Source organism: Neofelis nebulosa, chromosome 1 (assembly GCF_028018385.1).
Source record: "Neofelis nebulosa isolate mNeoNeb1 chromosome 1, mNeoNeb1.pri, whole genome shotgun sequence".
Lineage (NCBI taxonomy): Eukaryota > Metazoa > Chordata > Mammalia > Carnivora > Felidae > Neofelis > Neofelis nebulosa.
In genome coordinates this window covers 86627584-86648441 of record NC_080782.1, presented here as the reverse complement: position 1 = coordinate 86648441, position 20858 = coordinate 86627584, and the positions used below count along the sequence as shown (strand labels likewise).

Below are 20858 nucleotides of genomic sequence, written 5' to 3'. Positions count from 1 at the left end.
CTGAAAAGAAAATAAAAAAACAGTTCCTGGGGACCTAAGGGAAACCCCAGAGCGTCTCACTACACAGTAAACAGCTCTTCCATTTGAGCTAGAAAAAGCTTTGTGAGCACAGTTCATTCTTCCCACATTTGCCAGTAGTGGTAGGGAAAATCCAAAAGATTAAAGAAACATTGTGGATGCTCCTTCTCTGTGTAGTTTATATCTATGACCTCAGTCTTCAAGGATTCAAATTAGAAATCTTTGAATCTGAAAGATGATGTGTAGTCACTGAATGTTTTCTGCAGGCTTTGATAATGCTTTTAAAAAACTAGAACAATAACATCAGGAGTTAGTTTCCTAAGGCTTAGGATATCCGCATAAAAAGTAAGAAATAAAGGGCTCCCTGGGTAGCTCAGTCGGTTAAGTATCTGACACTTGATTTCAGTTCAGGTCGTGATCTCATGGTCATGATTTCATGGTCATGAGATCGAGCCCCACATGGGTCTCCCCACTGCGTGTGGAGCCTGCTTAAAATCCCCTCTGCCTCTTTCTCACCACACAGGCTCTCTCTCTTAAATAGATAGATAGATAGATAGATAGATAGATAGATAGATAGATAGATAAAGATCTAAAAGTGAAAAATAAAATGATAGAGTTGAGAGCTTAAATTTCTGTTTGAACTCTTGATTTACACATGTAACCAAAGGAGAAAATGGACTGATGATTTGTAGCAGAGCTGGGTCTTTCTAGAAGTCAAGTTTTCTTAATATCTTTATCTCAGTGAACTGCCCTTTACCTAGTCTCCTTGAATACTAGGAGGATAAGGGCAGTTCTCTACTGAGGCTATTTCAGTATCAAACTGTTCAATTTGCATATGTTTTCTAGGTGGAAGAGAGCAGTGAGCAGAGATAAGATAAGGTTGGAAGAACAGTAAGAGCTGACCTACATATAAGTAGCTGGTATGAATTATGCCCTGGTGATCATAATCATCCTCAGCACCAGTGCCAATTAAAGCTCACCGTGCTAGACACTGAGCTAAGCATTTTGTATATATTATCTCAATTTTTACAAGAATCCTATGAAGCAGGTATTCTTATTCTTGTAATCAGACAAGGAAATGAGAAGCTTAGAAAACTGTCCAAGTTATAAAGCTCTTAAATTGTGCAGTTGCGATTAGAACTCCCAAGGTCTCCAGAGATGCCGTTACTGCTAATGCTAGCATTTCACCCCTTCCCATTTTGGTATCAAAAGTTTCATTGTAGGGCACCTGGCTGGCTCAGTCAGTGGAGAATGCAACTCTCGATCTCAGGGTTGTAAATTCAAGCCCCACATTGGATGTAGAGATTACCTAAAAATAAAATCTTTAGGAAAAAAAAAAGTTTCATTGAGAGGTACCTGTCTGGCTCAATGAGTAGAGCATACTACTCTTGATCTTGGGGTCTGTGCTCAAGCCACACGTTGGGTGCAGAGATTACTTTAAAAAATGTTTCATTGAGGGGCACCTGGGTGGCTCAGTCAGTTAAGTGTCTTAACTTCGGCTCAGGTCATGATCTCATGGTTCGTGGGTTCAAGCCCTGTGTTGGGCCCTGTGCTGACAGCTCAGAGCCCGGAGCCTGCTTCAGATTGTGTCTCTGTCTCTCTCTTCCCTTCCCTCACTGGTGTTCTGTCTCTGTCTCTCTCTCTCTCTCTCAAAAATAAGTATTTAAAAAATGTTTTTAATGTTTCATTGAGAAAAACATGTAAACATTAAATTAAACCTAGAAAACACAAGCCCATAAAATTATTAGACTCCATTCCCTGGAACGACTTTGAAGTGATCTGGTCTGGCAGATTGTTCCTTCAATTTCTAATTTCCAAGAAATACTGCTCCCTTTTTTTTTAATTTTGAGAGAGAGAGAAAGATCATGAGAGCAGAGGAGAGGAGCAGAGGGAGAGAGAGAGAGAATCTTAAATAGGCGCTATACTTAGCTCATCGTGGAGCCTGATACAGGGCTTCATCCCGTGATTCTGGGATCATGACCTGAGCCAAAATCAAAAGTCAGACGCTCACCTGACTGAGCCACCCAGGTGCCCCCATATAAAGTCGTTAGTGTACTCTCTGAAACATATTAAGCATTCAATATATGTTGGTATTTTTATTACCATAACACCTCTTTCAATATGTAATTGATATGGAATACAGTTGGATATGTAACTCCTTTGTCCTACATGTTTTTTTAAATGTCTTTCAAATATGCCTCCTTTTATTTTCTTCATGGTTATGCCTGGTGTATTAGCTCAGGCTGCCATAACAAAATATCATAGACTATGTGGCTTAACCAAGAGAAATTTATTCCTCATGGTTCTAGAGGCTGAAAAGTCCCACAGTCTGGGTGCTGGCCAATTCTGCTCCTAATGAAAGCCCTCTGCCTGGCTTACCATGGCCATCATTTTGCTGTGTCTTCACATGAAGAAAGAGAGTTAGTTCATCTCCCAAGCACACTAACCCCATCACAAAAGTTCTACCCTCATGACTTAATTACCCCCTCAAAGTCCTCATCTCCAAATACCATTACATTGAGGGTTAGGGCTTCAACATACAACTTTTGGAGGGACATAATTTAGTCCATAGCACCTGGGTTATATCCCTCATCATCTTTTACTTAGACAATTGCAACTGTTTTGAGACTGATATTCTTAATTCTTATCTGTCCCCGTTCTGCACTGAACAATCTAAAAAGTGAAAATTCATCACATCATTTAAATCATCCAATAGCAATTTTTAGACTATAGGATAAAAGGAAAATTCCAGAGGCGCCCAGGTGGCTCATTGGGTTAAACTTTTGACTCAGTTTTGCTCACATCATGGTCTCACAGTTTGTGAGTTCGAGCCCCACATTGGGCTCTGCACTGACAACATGGAGCCTTCCTGGGATTCTCTCTCCCTCTCTCTCTCTCTGTCCCTCCCCCTCCCCCAATCATGCTCTCTCTCCCTCTCTCAAAATAAATAAACTTTCAAAATATTTTTTAAAAAAGGGAAAATTCCACCACTTCTCCGCACAAACTCTTGATTTACTCCAGCCATACTTCACTAGTGCTGTTGCCTAAAAGTGATGTGATTCCTGGTAAATCCGGACTTAAACAACACGACTGAATTCACTGTCACTTGCTGAGTTCATAAGTTTTGGTGACCAAGGAAGGTCACTTGCTGAGTTCATCAGTTTTGGTGATCAAGGAAGAGAGGGAATTGCATCGAAATGAATTTCCCTCTGGATGCACATCATGAACAGGCTGGGTGTCGCTGGAAGATATGGTCAGTGTGGTATTCATATGGTCAGTGTCTAAGAGCGTCACAGTGGCATTGTTGCTTAGATGCATTGCATACTCTTTGACCTTCAGTGTGGTTGGCATCTCTTACTGACAAACCCATAGCATTGCCGTGCCTCAGTTTGACCCAGAGAATCAGTGAAACTTTCCCAATTGTTTATAATTTTTATACATAGGCTAAATGAGTTTCCCATATATTTCCTTGGCAGTTTTTCTCCAAATAAATAAAAAGTTACATTTTAATTTTCCTGGCATACTTCTCTTTTTAAAGGACTTCCCCCTCTCCTTAAATCCTTCTTTATTTATCCTGGAAAAATTACCAATGACGCATTTCTTTCTTCTCCTTTGAAAGCTACATAAAACAGTTATTCATGTTTATCGCTTTGATCTAACAGCACATTCTTTTTTGTTTAATGGATGACTGAAGTCTTCCATTTAACTGTTGGCTGATGAAAATACAATTTCTTATTTCTTTTTAATGTGTCTCTCTCAAATTTGTATTCAGACAGTTGCCAAAAACATATATAAAACTCTACTAGAGAATATAAAAATCAGTTTTCAAAGCTGTTTTATCTTGGATTATTTATGGCATTGAGACCATTATATTCCCCATTGACCTGCTCTATGAGCCACCTCAGTCAGTGTTAACGTGGTGATCCTGTAATACACCTGAGTCTCTCTAGTCGGCCAAATCCCAAATTCTTAACTGTAAATTACATTCTTGATTTGCAGCTTTTTCTATGTATTGTTTATTTCCATTCTCATTATTTAGAAAAAGTTCCAATTTATTATTCCATATCTACATAGGTCTTTAAAATACATATGGTTACAAGATCCCACATTAATCAACTGGTATGATATTAAAGAGGAGATCCAGAAATAAAGGAAAATAGGGCTGATAAAATTAGGGAAATAGGAAGTAGGGATGGGTAATCTGGGGAATTCAATTGCATTGTAAACTTCTTTTAAAATGTATAGTTGGTGGAGTGCCTGGCTGGCTCAGTTGGTTAAGCATCTGACTCTTGATTTTGGCTCAGGTCATGATCTCACAGTTTGTGGGATCGAGCCCCATGTTAGGCTGTGCGCTGACAGTGCTGAGCCTGCTTGGGATTCTCTTGCTTCTTCTGTCTTTGCTCCTCCCCCATTCACATTCCACACCCTCTCTCTCTTTCTCTCTCTCTCTCTCTCTCTCAAAATAAACTTTTAAAAAAAAGGTATAATTGGCACAATGTCTGTGATCATAATGCTGTACTTAATAGTTTGCATATTATAAAACCCAGGAAGTTGAAAATGGCATCTTTATAAGTGGTTTCTTTTCAGAAAAGTACCCCATCACCATATCAAAAGAGAAGTTTGGGTTTCATTGGGCCAGAAAGCAGTAACAAACTCGGTCTCATCCTTTCACACAAGTACTTTTTCAGTTACCTTACCATAAAAGATCACTTTCCTTACAACCAGTTACAAGAGGCCACTCCTTCCAATTTACTAGGATGTCAAATATATTTTTGCTCTCTTGCATAAGGTTACTATGTCCCTGGGTAACACTTTTTCCTGTTTAAATCTATGCTTTTTGCTTAGCCTTCCTTTTCCTTTTCATGATGCTGTGGTTGCCATCCCTCATGATAGCCTCCTTTCCTAGTCCACAATCTCCCTTTCCACCTCTGAACACAACTTCTCTCTGTCTCTCTCTCCCAGTTCTTTGCTCCTACTTGTTCTTTATTCTCACTGTGACCTCCCTTCCCTCAACCTTGTGATGGGACAGTCCCAAGAATATTTTCACTGGCACTTTTGATTTCCTCACCAATTTGGCTCCCTCCTTGAGCAATTTTGCCCATGACTGGTCCAGTCTATGCCACACACTTGTCTCCTTGTTATTAACCAATTAGTGCTACTCTGTAGTGGAAACGAGTTTATTGTAACATTAACTGAGCCACCTCTGCATCTCAAAAGTCATTTGGATTATCTTTCATTGGTCTTTAAGTAATCTTTGAAACAGATTTCACCGCCCCTAAATTTTGTGCTTAATATCTTCTACTCTCACTCTCTGCAAGGTATGAACAGAGCGTGATGCTGTCTCACTAACCTGTCCTTATTTTTATCTGATCATTTATCTTTGTTGCCTCCCTTCTTTGCCACTTTCCTCCCATTTTAGGTAACTCATTTTCACCAAAGCTAACCTTCTGGATTGTGTCCTTTATCTGTTTTTCCTTTTCTTAGAACTTGCTTCATTAAATTTTCCACAATCGCCTTACCTCTTAAGTATCTCCCTCTCCTCTGGGTCTCTCCTCTCCGTCTAAAAACATGCATCACTTTTCACTGACTTAAAAGAACTTAGGGGTGTCTGGGTGGCCCAGTCTGTTATGAAGCATCTAACTCTTGGTTTGGGATCAGGTAATGATGTCACAGTTTGTGAGTTCAAGCCCCACATCAGGCTGTGTGCTGGCAGCATGGAACCTGCTTGGGATTCTCACTACCCCTCCCCTCAGTTCTGTCTCTTGAATGAATGAATGAATGAATGAATGAATGAATAAATAAATAAATAAATGAGGTTACCCACAATGCCTTATCACATTACTTCCCCAACTCTCTCCTTCACCAACCAGTTTCTTGAAGAATACTACTGCCTGTACTCCTCACCTTCTGTTCACTGCTAAGCCTCGAGAGTACATTGCTTATTCTCTTTCATTCATCACCTATATAACTTTGGATACCAGGTCTACTGACCTCTCTCCTCTTGTCCTTATGCTTACATTCTTCCACATAAATCAGTACTGATAACCACAACTTAACTGAATATAGTTCATCTCCCTTGGTTTTTATGATACTCTCTTCTTTTTTTCCTGCGAAATCCCAGGCCATGCGTCATTCTTCTTGAGATTCACAACTATGGAGTATAAATGGTTTCTAGGGATTGCTTTTGCCTTTTTCATTATCATAGTGGTAATTTTCAAATCTATCAGCTTGAGCCCAACTTCTCTTCCCAACTTCTTCCCTATCTTCTCTCTGAGAATAATATCTTGTCCTCAGGAAGTACAAAAATTGTCATCAGCTTTGTTTTTCTGCCTTCCCCAACTGCTCTGATCTCTATGTTATTCTTTCTTCTTCCTTTTCTTCTTCCTTTTAATCCTTTTCTTATTTTCCTAACTGAAGCCTGTGTAATTTCTTTTAACTCCACAGTCATAGACTTTTAGGTCAATAGGTGTCAAATATGACCAATTATCAAAATTAGACTTTCAGAGGGGTGCCTGGGTGGCTCAGTCAGTTAAGCGACCAACTTCAGCTCAGGTCACGATCTCACAGCTTGTGAGTTTGAGCCCTGCGTCGAGCTCTGTGCTGACAGCTCATAGCCTGGACTCTGCTTTGGATTCTGTGTCTCCCTCTCTGTCTGCCCTTACCCCTTCACATGCTGTCTCTCTCTCTCTCTCTCTCTCTCTCTCTCTCTCTCTCTCAAAAATAAACATTTTAAAAAAATAAGTTAAAAAAAATTAGACTTTCAGAGGGACACCTGGCGGGCTTAGTCGGTAGAGCCTGCTACTGTTGAGTCCAGGGTTATGAGTTCAAGCCCCACGTTGGGTGCAGAGCCTAGTTTTAAAAAAAAAGTCAGATTTTCAAAAATTATGCTTTAATGAGTCTCCCTGCAGACATACTGAATTAGAATCTTCAGTAAAGTCCTAATATCTGCATAATTTTGAAGTTTCTCATTGGTTTGTGATTTGGGGGTATGACTAGATTCTATTTCAGTAACATTTTTGTGTCCTCTCCTTTGTGGTGGCCTCTCCTCTGCCGTTCCCTTGCCTCAGGCCTTCATTATCTCCCCCTTTGACCACAGCAGTAGTTGCCTAACCGGTGTCCTTGCCTGCAGCAGTCTCTCCGCCAATCTATTTACTTTCCTTTGAGATTAAGCTTTGTTTTGATAAGGCCACACCTCTTTCTCAGAAATTTTAAATGGCTTTCATTTCCTATAAAATAATTCTGTATTGCTAACCTAGCCCTCAAGATGCATTCACCATGTAGTGCTACAAACATTCTCCTCATTAAGCACCTTCTCTGACCTTTAGTTCCAATCGGAAAGACTAATTTACACTAATTTATGCATTTGCCTCTTTCATCTCTCTTTTGGCTGTTCCCAGTACGTTAATCTCAATACTTACGTGCTGAAATAGAGCTCATCTTCAAGGCCCACCTGAAATTCCTTCCCCTTCTCAATACTATCAGTGGGAGTTAACTCCTGCCTTCCCTGGTTTTTTTTTGTAACTTGGTCTCTCTCTTCTAATACTTATCCTCTACCTTTTAGTATAGGGTGTGTGTGTGGGTGTGTGGGTGTGTGTGTGCTATTTGAAGGAATATGCATATGTAATTCATCCTCTTATCTGTCACATTTTATCTAATATATTTTTGATGCTTGCTAAAACATATTTCTTGAATAACAAGCAATAGCCAAAATGTACATAACACTGTTCAAAGTGTTATGCATTTCTTTTTTTTTTTTTTTTAATTTTTTTTTCAACGTTTTTTATTTATTTTTGGGACAGAGAGAGACAGAGCATGAACGGGGGAGGGGCAGAGAGAGAGGGAGACACAGAATCGGAAACAGGCTCCAGGCTCCGAGCCATCAGCCCAGAGCCTGACGCGGGGCTCGAACTCACGGACCGCGAGATCGTGACCTGGCTGAAGTCGGACGCTTAACCGACTGCGCCACCCAGGCGCCCCCAAAGTGTTATGCATTTCAACCATTTAATTCTCCCTAGATACACAAGACGTTATTTGGCAGATACTAATATGATTGTCACTTTACTGATGAGGAACTTGTGTCCCAGAGCAGTGAAGTGACTTACCAAGGTCACACAAGTGGTAAATGGCCATCAAGTAGTCTGACTCCGGAGTCCTTGCTCCTATAGCTGCAGTTCTGCCTTTTTTGTGAATAAATCCCACCCAGTCAAACTCAGTGCATGCCTTTTTTTTAAAAAAAGTGTAATTTGCCAAGGGCCCATATTCAAAACAGATCTTTTTCTTTTAATGGAATTTGACAGAGGCAAATTGTAAAATTTATTATAAATAACCTTCAGGAAAGTAAATGATGTGATTTATAATTAGGATGCACCAACTTACAGAAAGAAGTAGATATTGGATTGGAGGAAAGGCTGAGGTTGTTGAAGAACAATTTGAAGCCCTATTGCACAGTTCTATAAAGATAGTGTAAATCAGTGTTGTAAATTAACAAGTCATTGAAATGAACAATTTTTGATCCTTACACTCATTTAATTATACAATTTCTAAGAAGTGTGGTGGTTTCCTCTCTCCTGAGAAAGGAGAGGGAAATTCCAGAGTATTTGCAAATAAACACTCATTCTGTGGTTATATTAAAGCTGCTTTATCAACCAGGAAAAAAAATTTGGTTTTTTAAAAATGCGTTTCACAAAATTGCACCTGGTTAAAAAAAAAAAAAAAAAAAGGAACAAATGGATAGAAACAAACACAAACTGTAGCAGGACCTGTCTAGTAAAGACAGAATCGAATAGTAAAAATGGCTCCTTTTGGGGACTTGGGAAGCACAGTGGCCAAAAAAACTGTATGGCTGCTCTTTCGTTAGTCTTATCTACTAATGCCAAAACCATGGTGCCTAGAGTTAAATAAAATTCCAATGCTCTCACTCTTTTTTTGCCTCTAAGGAAGGGAGATTTAATTTTAAAAAATTTTATTTGAGTATATTTGACACACAATGTTACATTAGTTTCAGGTGTAGGACATAGTGATTCAGTTTCTCTACACATTATGCTTTGCTCACCACAAACTTAGCTACTATCTGTCACCATGCAAGTCTATAAGTATCATTGATTACACTCCCTATGCAGTAACTTTTATTCCTATGACTTATTCATCCAGAAACTGAAAGCCTCTACCTCCCACTCCCCTTCTCCCATTTTGCCCATCTTCCTACCCACCTCCCCTCTGGCATCCATCAGTTTGTTCTCAGGTTTAATAGATCTGTATCTGCTTTTTGTTTGTCTGTTTATTCATTTGTTTGGTTGTTTAGATTCCACATGTAAGTTAAATCATACGTCTTTCTCAGTCTGATTTAATTTCACTTAGCATGCTACCCTCTAGGCACATCTGTGTTGTTGTAGATGGCAAGATCTCATCCTTTTTATGGCTGTTTAATATTCCTGTGTGTGTGTGTGTGTGTGTGTGTGTGTGTACCTCCCACATCTTCGCTCTTACTCTTAAAAAAAAAAAAAATGTGGAAACATAATTTTGAGCCTAGGACAAAATTTGCTACTAATATCAGATACCCACGAATCAGTCTAACCATTAACAATTTGAATACCCAATGAAAGAGGAGAAAAAGAGAAAAAAGGTTGGAATTAAGATCTCACAGATTTTAAGCTGTCCATATGACATTACAAATATGTAATACACATATGACAAATATACAAAGAAATTTTAATGGTATATCATTGGGTACAAATCACTTTGGTCACTAATATAAAAACATTATCCGTATTGATGTTACTGTCATCTTGGACAGCCTCCTTCTCTGTAAATGATACACATGGCATCCAATCTGGATATTGCCTTTCTTTCTTAAACACAATGGTTCCTCTTATTTTCTCTGTAAGGGCTTGGTCCAAGGTTGTTAGTAAGAATAAGCAATAAGATATTAGTTTACTTCCACATGGATAAAATTCCTGGCCACACCTGTGGGTACTGTGCCATTGCTTACATGAACAATGATAAGCCTGTGTGTAACACAGATATTATACCACTTTATGGTCTGTTATTATTGTGTATACCTGCAAACAGCTCTGTATGTGGGTTTCGTGTTAGTTTTCTCTACTTACAGATATTATTTAACAACAGAGCGTAAGTAATATCCTCAAAGCTTTTGTGAAATACATTACATCATTTTGAAGATGAGACAATGCCCTAGGGCACCTGGGTGGCTCAATAGGTTAAGCGTCCCTTTTTGACTCGGGTCATGAACTCACTATTTGTGAGTTGGAGCCCTGTGTCAGGGTTTTTGCTGTCCACACAGAGCCCACTTCAGATCCTCTGCCTCACTCTCTCTCTGCGCCGCCCCCCCACCAGAATAAATAAACACATTAAAAAAAAAAAAAAAAAAAAAGACCAGACAATGCCCTGATAATCTGATAGCCGTAGGAAGAAGAGATGCAATTAATCACATTGACAGAGAAGATCCAAAGGATTTAGCTCAAGTAGACTTTTTAGAATAGTGACATGGCACACGAAATAAAAATAAAGTAAAATTTTAAATTCGTGTTACAGTTTTGCAATGTGATAGCTAGAGAACCAAATTAAAGGAAATAAGTGTGAGGTCAGCTGGCATTTATCCAGATTGAGGGTCTACCAGAAAACAATTCTGGAACTGACATATTTAACACACTGTAAAAATATTTTCTTGAACACATCTTTAGTATTAATTTTTATGAGACATTGTGTCAGAATTGACTCAAGACTTCAGTGTTGAATGTGAGCCTGTTAACTCTTAATGACTACTGTGTGGTGTCCTATCAAACCATCTGTAAAATATAACTGGTTATTCATGGCCAAATACATAGTAACCTAATTTCCAAAAATTATGAGGCCATATAGTAAGATTCAAAATATAGATGTAAGCAGGTTGAAAGACACATTGTATATGTTCATAGTATTATAGAAGCTAAATGTGTTGGAAATTGCTGTTAGGTGTCTGAGCATGCCTGGGGATGAGTGTTTCGAGCTCTTTAATGGCTGAGTAACTGGTAGTGTAGTTAGTAAACCAGGTTAAGCCAGTCTTCGGTTGTTAGTTGGCTGGCTTCATGTTTGTTCTAGACCTCCTAAAAACTTCTGTCATAATGTCATTGTGTGAAATGTTTATGAAGTGTGTTAAAAATCACTATGTTGGCTGTGAACCCAAGTGATAATTCTCCCCATAGTTCCAAGACATCTTCCTCACAAGAAGAAAACAGACCATTTAACCTTTTCCTTAAGTATCACAGACCTATTTGACACCCCCCCCCCCAGGAGGATATTATCTGGCAACTTTGAAGTACATGGTTCAAATGGAATTACTCTAATAACAGTTTGTGCAAGGTCCATGTGGGTATGTCTCATCTAACTTGATTATTCTCCTTAGATTCAAAATTATAGTCTGCAAATTGAAAATTATATATAGCTTTTGCAAGGCGAGACCATAATTCTAGGCTTGTACTATTTTTTTTTTCATTCCCAATAAATCACACTCAAAGTAGGCCTGACACTGGACTGTCCTTTAGCATCCAGGGCTGCCCTAAGTCAGCTGGTGACAAAGTACCGTTATTTAGGTTCTCAGAGACCTTGAGACTCCTCTGAAAACCTGTTCACATTCCTCCTCTCTGCCTCTAGAAAATATACTCTAGACCAATATTGATTAACTCTCTCCTCTGCCTACAGATCCATTTTTTCACCTGTACAGATCCTTCCAAATTAGGCTTGCTTTCTTCACCTATCAGTTAAGGGTCCGGGTAAATCCGTGTCCAAAGGTGGTATGTGTAGGCTCCCACTATTAGTTGTGTTTGCTGTACCCATTGTCTAAGATGTCCTGCAGGCTACTTAAATTACCTTCTAGAGTTGAAGTTTATTCTTATGAATCACAATACCTTCTTGAGACTCATTGCCATCAGTTTTAAGTGGGATTGGGTGGGTTAGACTAGAATAGAAAAGGGAGAGGGAAGAGAATAGAAGACACTGAGAGGTCCATTTTAAATAGGCTGGTAAGGGGGTGCCTGGGTGGCTCATTCGATTAAGTGTCTGACTCTTGATTTTGGCTCAGGTTGTGGTCTCACAGTTGTGAGTTGGAGCCCACGTCAGGCTCAGGGCTCACAGCGCAGAGCTTCATATCCTCTCTCTCTCTCTCTCTCTCTCTCTCTCTCTCTCTCTCTGCCCCTCCCCCACTCACACTTGCTCTCTCTTTGTCTCTCTCTCTCTGTCTCAAAAATAAATAATTGTTAAAAAAATTTTAAATAGGCTTGGCAGGGGAGCACCTGGGTGGCTCTGTTGGTTAAGCGTCCAACCTTGTCTCAGGCCAAGATCTCATGCTTTGTGAGTTCAAGCTCCACATCAGGCTTCCTGCTGTCAGCTCAGAGCCTGCTTTGGATCCTTTGTCCCTGTCTCTCTCTCTGCCCCTCCCCTGCTCACTTGCTCTCTCTCTCTTTCTCAAAAATTGATAAATAAACATTTAACAAATAAATAAATAGGCTGCTCAGGAAGTTTTCAGTAACAGTTTGGATGTGGTGGAAATTAGAGTCTACACTCTGACAGCAACCCTCCTCCAAGTGTGATCTTCAGATTATGTCAGGTAAACAGAAGGGTTCTTTTTTTTTTTTTTTTTAGGTTAACTTATTTATTTTGAGGGTTGAGGAGGGACAGAGAGAGAATCCCAAGCAGGCTCTGTGCTGTCAGCACAAACATGGGGCTCGACCCACGCACCGTGAGATCGTGACCTGAGCCAAAATCAAGAGTCAGATGCTCTCGGGCTCTGTGCTGACAGCTGAGAGCCTGGAGCCTGCTTGGGATTCTGTGTCTCGCTGTCTCTCTGCCCCTTCCCCTCTCACATTCTGTCTCCCAAAAATAAATAAAACGTTAAAAAAGAAAAGTTAAGGAGTCAGATGCTCAAGGAGCTGAGCCACCCAGGTGCCTCCAGAAGGGTTCTGTAGCCAAATAGTTTTGGGAAATTCAGGTACAAAAAAAGCTCAACATGTTTTTTTATTACCTGATTTTTGGGCTCTTCAAATAGGTAAGAAGGGGCTATGTATAGCCATGCACTATTTGCCTAACTTGACTAAAGTCATAATGGTCATGAGAATAAGGATGATAGTGGGTAAGGCTTACTGAGCTTGTGCTTTGTGCCAGGTTTTGTGCCAAGCGCTTTAATGTGGATGGTTCCCCCCCCACACGTCCCATGTGGTGCAGCACATGAGGGGAAATGAGGCATGGGGTCAATCTATGTGAATGGTTGTACTAGTACCAGGAAGGAAGAGAAAGTCTGAGAGGAAGGGGAATCTCCAGACCTGGAATTATAGAGCTCAAGGGACATGGAGGTGCACATTTGGAAATTGCTGTCCCTAAAGTGCTCATTGAAAGAAAGTGACTGTGGAGATTATGAATTTAGAAAGGATGCCTAAGAGGGGCACCTGGGTGGCTCAGTTGGTTAAGCATCCAACTTCGGCTCAGGTCATGATCTCGCAGTCTGTGAGTTCTAGCCCTGCGTCAGGCTCTGTGCTGACAGCTCAGAGCCTGGAGCCTGCTTCCGATTCTGTGTCTCCCTATCTCTGACCCTCCCCCGTTCATGCTCTGTCTCTCTCTGTCTCAAAAATAAATAAACATTAAAAAAATAAAAAAAATAAAAAGAAAGAAAGGATGCCTAAGAAAAGTGAAGAACCTGGCATATAGCAGAGAGCAGAGATGTGCAAAGTCTAGCCTGCTGCAACAAACATTTAAGAGCTCTTAAAAGCCCCTTTACAGAACAGGGAAACCAAGTCCTGTGGCTCCTGTCTCCAGATTCTGTTGTAAGTGTTTGTAGATTCATGATCTGTTCTACCCACAGTATCCTAATGCTGACTTGGCAGTTCTGTGAACTGTGTGTCCTGTTGTATTCTTCCAGGACTTTTGGTTTATTTGCTGAGAACACTGGTAGGTGACTGTGCATTGTGGGGTTAGTGTTGTCCCTTGTTAAGAAAGCTTAAGAACACAATTAATATGTTCTCACCAATAAATGGGTCAGATCAATGAAATTTCTCTGCCTCCAAGTATCTGCTAATTTCAGAATAAAAGGCCCATAATTTAGAAATAAGGCCTTTCTATACCTTGTTTTCAATTACCTTTTTTTCTCATTTAAAAATAATACATGCCTGTTGTTGGAAATAGCCCCATAAATATCTTAAATCTACACATTATTTCACAGCTGCATTCCTTGTTTTACAATGATGAGTTTGTTTTAGTAGCACATCCAAATTGTTAGAATCAGAAGGTCAGTGAGGTAAAATTAAAACAAGTACTTTAGAAGATTGTAAACACAGAATAAATTTCAGCCTCATGTAAATGAGGTGTGATTTCCATAATAAAGCCATTATTGTTGTCACTGGTGCATAGCAATAAAGCCAAGGCTGCAATTACAAAGAGAAGAGATAATACAGCACCATACTTTCTTTAAAAATGGCAATTAAATTCATTGAAATCATATTTTCCACTAAAACATAAAGAGATTTTATGTATTCTCAATGGAATCTACAAAATCCCATAAGTAGACTTTCTTAATGATGGTAAGTACTAAATGACATATCCACTTGCTGATTTTTTTTTTCCTTTCCACAAGTAATTTCTTTCACTAAAACCTTTTCAGACTACTTCGTTTTTCACATTAATGACTCCATGCTAATTTAAGTATTTAAATCAAGTACTTTGAGGATGTGATTCTTTTTTTCCCTCCCTGTCATCGAACTTCATCTTCACACCAGCCTATCTTTTTTAGCATGACCTTATAACGAAAAATTGTAGTAAAATATACATAACACAAAATTTACCATTTTAACCATTTTTAAGTGTACAATTCAGTGGCAAAAAGTACGTTCACAATGTTGTGCAACCATCACCACTATCCATTTCCAGAAGTTTTTCATCAACTCAAACATGAACTCTGTACCCGATAAACAGAATTTCCTATTCCCCATTTTTCTCAGTCCCTGGTGACTTCTATTCTACTTTCTGTCTAGAGGAATTTGCCTACTCCAGGCACCTCATGTAAATGGAATCCTACAATATTTGTCTGGCTTATTCTAATCAACATAATGTTTTCAACATTCATCCACATTGCAGCACATGTCAGAATTTCATTCCTTTTTAAGACCGAGTAATATTCCATCGTATGTATATACAATAGCAACCATTTTCACTGCCAACAAAATCACCACATAACTAATAGGCAATAAAGCAATTTGGCCGTAAAAGATAAAAGTCATGAAAAATAAAAGAGGGCATTCATTAAGAAGAACATGATGAAATATGAAAAATGAATAGCAAAATTAAAAAGACCTTATTGTGAATACAAAATATTTTAATACATTTTATTTTTTTTACGTGGGCTCCATGCCCAGTATGGGGCTTGAACCCATGACCCCAACATCAAGAGTCGCATGATGTACTGACTAAGCCAGCCAGGAACCCCTGAATACATTTTATTATTTTTCTGTGTGCTTTTTTTTTTTTAAAGTTTATTTCTTTGAGAGAGACAGAAAGAGGCAAGTGGGAGAGGGGCAGAGAGAGGGCGAGAGAGAGAGAATCCCAAGCAGGCTGTGTGCTGTCAGCTTGACCTCATGAACAATGAGATCATGACCTGAGCTGAATGCTTAATGGACCGAGCCACCCAGGCCCCCCACCTCTGAATACCTTTTAAATGTGTGTAGATTGCCTGAACAGGTATCAGGTTTTATTTTGTAGATTGTACCTAAGCATTTGTCTTCAGAGGCTTTCATTCATAGTGCTATGCTTTTGTTTGTTTGTTAATTCATCTCCTTGTTCATCATCACACTTTTTTTGTTTCACTAAAATTTCTTCCTTTATTAGCAGAGTTACCAGTTTCCAAACACTAGAATGCATGTTTGTAACTGAGCTTTGAAGTACATTGTAAAAGCCCTTCGACACTGTTGGTTATTGGCACAGAGTCACAGTTCACTGATAGACATCCTAAAGTTCTATAGGAAATGTTGGTTCAAAACTCGGTGCCAGTGTAGAGACCATTCTAAGGGCTAAGATTTACATAAAATGAGTGTAGTGTGTCAGTGGAAAAATGAACCAAACCCTCAAACAGTTGCCTTTTTAACTTTGCTAAAATGTTTGCCCCCAAAATGCTTGCAGCAAAGATGTTTCTGGTGATAGTACCTAGAGCCATTGAAGTTCTGTTTTCTAACAAATTCACCTGTAAACATAAGTTTCTAGTGTGGCCGGTTGTAAATACCTGTTTCGGTAAGCACTGACTTATACAGTCAACAGAAAAGTTACTAGTCGTTCACCAAATGTGAAATGTCAGCTTCTGAAATATACAACCAATATGATTTTCACTAAGTGCAGCATTAATTTTCTGCTTACCAAATGGAATTCCCAGTAGCTATTAGCATCACCACCCACCCCCCCCCCCACCCCACGTCTGTCCCCATCACCCACTCCCAACAGCCCTTTTCCCTGTGGTCAGTTACTCCAGGCCCCAAAGAGGGTGAAGGTACCTCCTCAGAGGTGGGTTAGCATAAAGCTGATGAAGTTTAAGTTTTAGGGCCTCTCCCTTGCATATAGGCCCTTTCCAAGATTTTATGCCTGATTTTGCTTTTTGCAGTTTTTATTTTTTTAAAGATATCTCTTCAAGTTTTATGAACTTCAGGCCCACAAAATCTGGATGTACCCCTAGATATGTTTCTTCCACCTGAAATCATGTCCTCAGCGTTGTTGCACTGCTGAAAAACCAGCCTGGGGTTTATTGTTCAACTCGCTGAGTTATTTATGCCTGGCTTTCTTCCTTGCAGAGTTTCTGATTTGGGGTGCCAAGCCACCACACTTGTCTGCAGAGTTCCAGAAAAACATAGGCCTGGGTGTTTCTGGTCAGGCCCCTGTATGCTCTCTCAGCTCCCCCACTGAGCTCTGTCAGCACACAGCACTTGTTGGGCTAGGCACTTTAGAGGAACATGAAGGCCAAATTTTGAAAATTGGGTTCCTAGTTTTCCATGCAGAGTATGCATGTCCTTTTGTACTCTGCACAGAGCCATAAATAGAATTTTGTACTTACACAGTGGAACAAAGAATGCAATTGCCAGAGTTAATACCTAATCTTTAAAAAATTTAATGAGTATAGCATAGGAAGTTTCCTAAATATTAGGGTATCTTGTCATTAGTAAAAATGAGCCTCTGGCCCTTTATCGAATTGTATGATTTCATTAAACAAAAATGAATTTTTATAAAATTTAAATAAATCTTAATATATTTTCCCCTGTCCTGCTGTAAGGCATTAATGACAAAGGAATTATTCATCTGTATAAGCCGTGTCTTATATTATTCTTATTTTCTCTGTGAAGTTATAATAACTCAAGCAATTTTATATTTTTTTTATGAAGGGTATTTTTGGGAAGATACCAGCATAGTGTCTTTTTAAAGGTTTTTTTTCTCCTCAAAAAAAAAAAAAAAAAGAATGTTCAGGTTCCATTTTCCTCTTCCCCTCCCCCTTTCCCTTTCTTTCCTTTCTTTTGTCCTGTTTCTTTTTTTGCCTTTCCCTTCCCTTCTCAAAGAATTCCATCCTAAAGCCCTCTTCACAATTACCATCCATAGGAAGATGTTCAAGCATGGAGTGTGGGAACCCTGTTTGTTGTGAGGGGGGCATCTGTGTGAGGGATAGGGTACAGCCCAGCTTGAGATGTCAGAACCCAAATAAGCTTGAGGGGTCATCTGTGCAAGAGAAGGAATAACAGCACCCAGAGATTAGATACAATCAACTAGGGCAATTGGTCAAATAGATAAATATATTAAGAATAACGAGAACTAGATTTCTTAACAACAGACAAGAGATTTACACAAATTAAAGGAAAAAAGTGAGAATTAACCCTGTGGTTTGGATTGGATTTGGAAATATTAGTGTGAACTAATCATATTCATTACATAGAAATAGCTACAGTAATCTAGATGTAAACGTGTGTGTGTGTGTGTGTGTGTGTGTGTGTGTGTGTGTGTGGTGTGTTCATATGTGTACCTACATAGATTCTCTAGCTCTGTCTACAAAGAGGGCTTAGGAGCAGAAACACCCCAATAATAGCGAGCGTATTGACCACCTAATCTTGGTTTCTAAATGCCATTCTCCCCAAAAAGAAACCAGAACTGGATCAGGGAAAGTACAAGATAAGTTTGAAACATCTTGTTGGGCCAGAAATCAAGGAAGTACTTACAGAATCATGAGAACATAACAAAAGGCACAAAGGGCACAGATGCCATCTTATCTTGCAAGGGCTTCCATTAATCAAATTCAGGGTAATTTGGGCATCAAAATGATAGTAGTCAGTAATAACCCTTTTTTCAAGTTTATTTATTTATTTTGAGAGAGACAGGGACAGCACGAGTGGAGGAGGGGGGACAAGGCTCAAACCCATGAACCGTGAGATCATGACCTGAGGAAATCAAGTCAGACACTTAAGCTACTGAGCCACCCAGGCACCCCAATAACCCTTTAAATAAATTGAGAATCTGTGAGTCCATATTATAAAAATAAATAATGGATAAATCACACATTTGATAAGAGGAAGGGTTTTATCCAGTTTCAAAGTAATCCCACACAGATAATTAGTAATCACAAAGGAAAACAGACTGACTTCACAGTAGAGAATCTGTGCAGCCACTACCTTAATCACATGACCTGAATGAGCAGCCTAATGGGACAAATGGAATTTTTGTGCCACCCAATAAAAGAATGCTATAACAAGAACCCAGTATCAGTTCTGTGACTTTTGCCAAATTTTTTAACCTGAATCACAGGAAGAGATCAGATGAACTCAAATTTAAGGACACTCCCCAGGAAAAACTGGCCGGTAATCTTCAAAAGTGTCAGTCATAAAAGCCAAGGACATACAGATGAACTGTTTGGGATTAAAGGAGACTACAGAAACATGTCAGCTGTACCTTTCCGCTGCAAAAAAGATAACAGAAATAATGGACAATCTTGAATGGGATCTGAGGATGGCAGGAATATATGAGTACTGATTTCCTGATTTGATGGACCTATTGTGTTTATGTAGGAGAAAATCTTTGTAGAAAATACACATTAAAGTTTTCAGAGGGAAAAATGAAAACAACAGAAAAATTAAGTTTTGGGGCTCCTGGCAGGCTCTGTCAGAAGAGGGTGTCACTCCTGATCTCGGGGCCAGGAGTTCGAGCCCCATAGTGCATGTAGAGGTTACTAAAAAAAATAAACTTAAAAAATGTTAGCTTAAAAAATATATTTAAAAAAATAAAGTATTCAGAAGGTGATGGAGGAAGGCAACTTTCAAGTGGTTCAGGGAAAAGAAAAACTATGTTGTCATACTGTACTTACAGCTCTTCTGTAAGTTTGACATTGTTTCAAAATAAAATTTTAAAATTGCTAAAGTCATATTATTTAACTATTCAAATTTTCAGAGTGCATGTAAATTTTAGGCATTACTTGATAAAATGGTGGGTATATTTGGACCTTGAAGTCTGTCCTAAGAGTTGTCAATGGTGTGGTCCATCCTGATGTCTTTCAGACAGCTTGAAATGTGTTTATTTGCAGCTGTTATGATCTGATTCGCTTTTCACGTCTACTATAGGTAGTCATTTAAATAATAAAATCCCCCTTTTAAGGTTATTATTCTACAATGCAAATATCAAAGACAAATGAGTAATGAAGTCCTTGGCCCTGAAGAGATCTCTCCTGAAAACTACTGAAACAACTTGCACGAGAAACAGCGGCCCGAATAAGCTTAGTGTTCACACTAGCAAACCTGTCACTTCACCTTTACTCTAACATTAGCTATAAAGTTTGGTGTCTTCTCTGTCAGAAAAAAAAAGGGATGAGTACATACTTTTCCATGACACACAAGCTAGTTTTTATATCATTTGTGTTTTAAATTGTTGGGTTGGACTATGCTAATTTCCAGAGCAACACCGCTGCCTGCCATTTTCTGGTGGAAAGCTCTTTTAAGGGGATTTACCTGGGGATGAAATGTGATTGCATCTCTGCAGTTGTTCATGGCACTTCCTGAACAGTCCAGCAGGTGGTAGTCTAGGAGAGGAACAGTTCTCATTCTGCACCACCACCCCACCCCCCCACCCCCATCAGGAAAACAGAAAGAATGTGGACTCAGCAATGTGCCCTCTCTTTTCTGGCATAAGAATGGGATTTCCAAGGTTGTTCTTTCAAAATGGGTACTTAGGCATACAGAGTGTTACAAGAAAGGAGCCAATATACATTTGTGTGTATCTGTGACTATGCAGGATCCCAGAGCTCAAAAAAAAATTTTTTTTTATTTCTAGAAGTCCCGCTGGTTTTATATCTCTTTGCCCTGATTTCTGTGACATGGCTTTGGGGAGGCCTGCACATGGCTTACAGACACTTCTGGATGTTGGTCCTCTTTGTCATTTTCAACAGTCTACAGGTAAGCTTACAATCTGGTTGCTGGTGGAACACATGTATGCTCATGAACACGGGCATGGAGTTTCAATGTAAAGGAATCAAGTGCCTACACGTAGGTGAATTTTTACACACAACATCACGCAAAGTTGCAGAATAAAATGATCAAGGGCTGAATCTTTAATACCTAAAATATGGCTGGGCTTCTAACTTGCTGTTTATACTGATAATATAAAGGGTAAAATATTTACCCTCCTTTATTTAGATAACATCTGAGTAACTACAAAAACATATTTCTTTTTCAGCAGGATTGATGTTTATAAACTTTGCAGCAGGTAACCATGGACGGTGGCTGTGTCTAGATGTTAGAGCAATTGAAGAGTGAAATAGATAGCAGTGTTCAAGCAGTCCACTCTTACCCCTG

General features: G+C 39.2%; 1 protein-coding gene across 5 annotated transcripts in view; it reads left to right on the top strand.

The window, feature by feature from the left end:
- Positions 1-20858, top strand: part of ADGRV1 (adhesion G protein-coupled receptor V1) — a 563532-nt gene that overhangs the window by 475143 nt on the left and 67531 nt on the right. For 4 of the 5 annotated variants that reach the window (XM_058727155.1, XM_058727147.1, XM_058727130.1 and 1 more), the window contains one exon: positions 20338-20459. In XM_058727155.1, the coding sequence (XP_058583138.1) occupies positions 20338-20459 (122 nt within the window). Of the gene's footprint in view, positions 1-20337; positions 20460-20858 lie in introns of those variants that run through there. The other variant, XM_058727164.1, reaches the window with a different exon arrangement.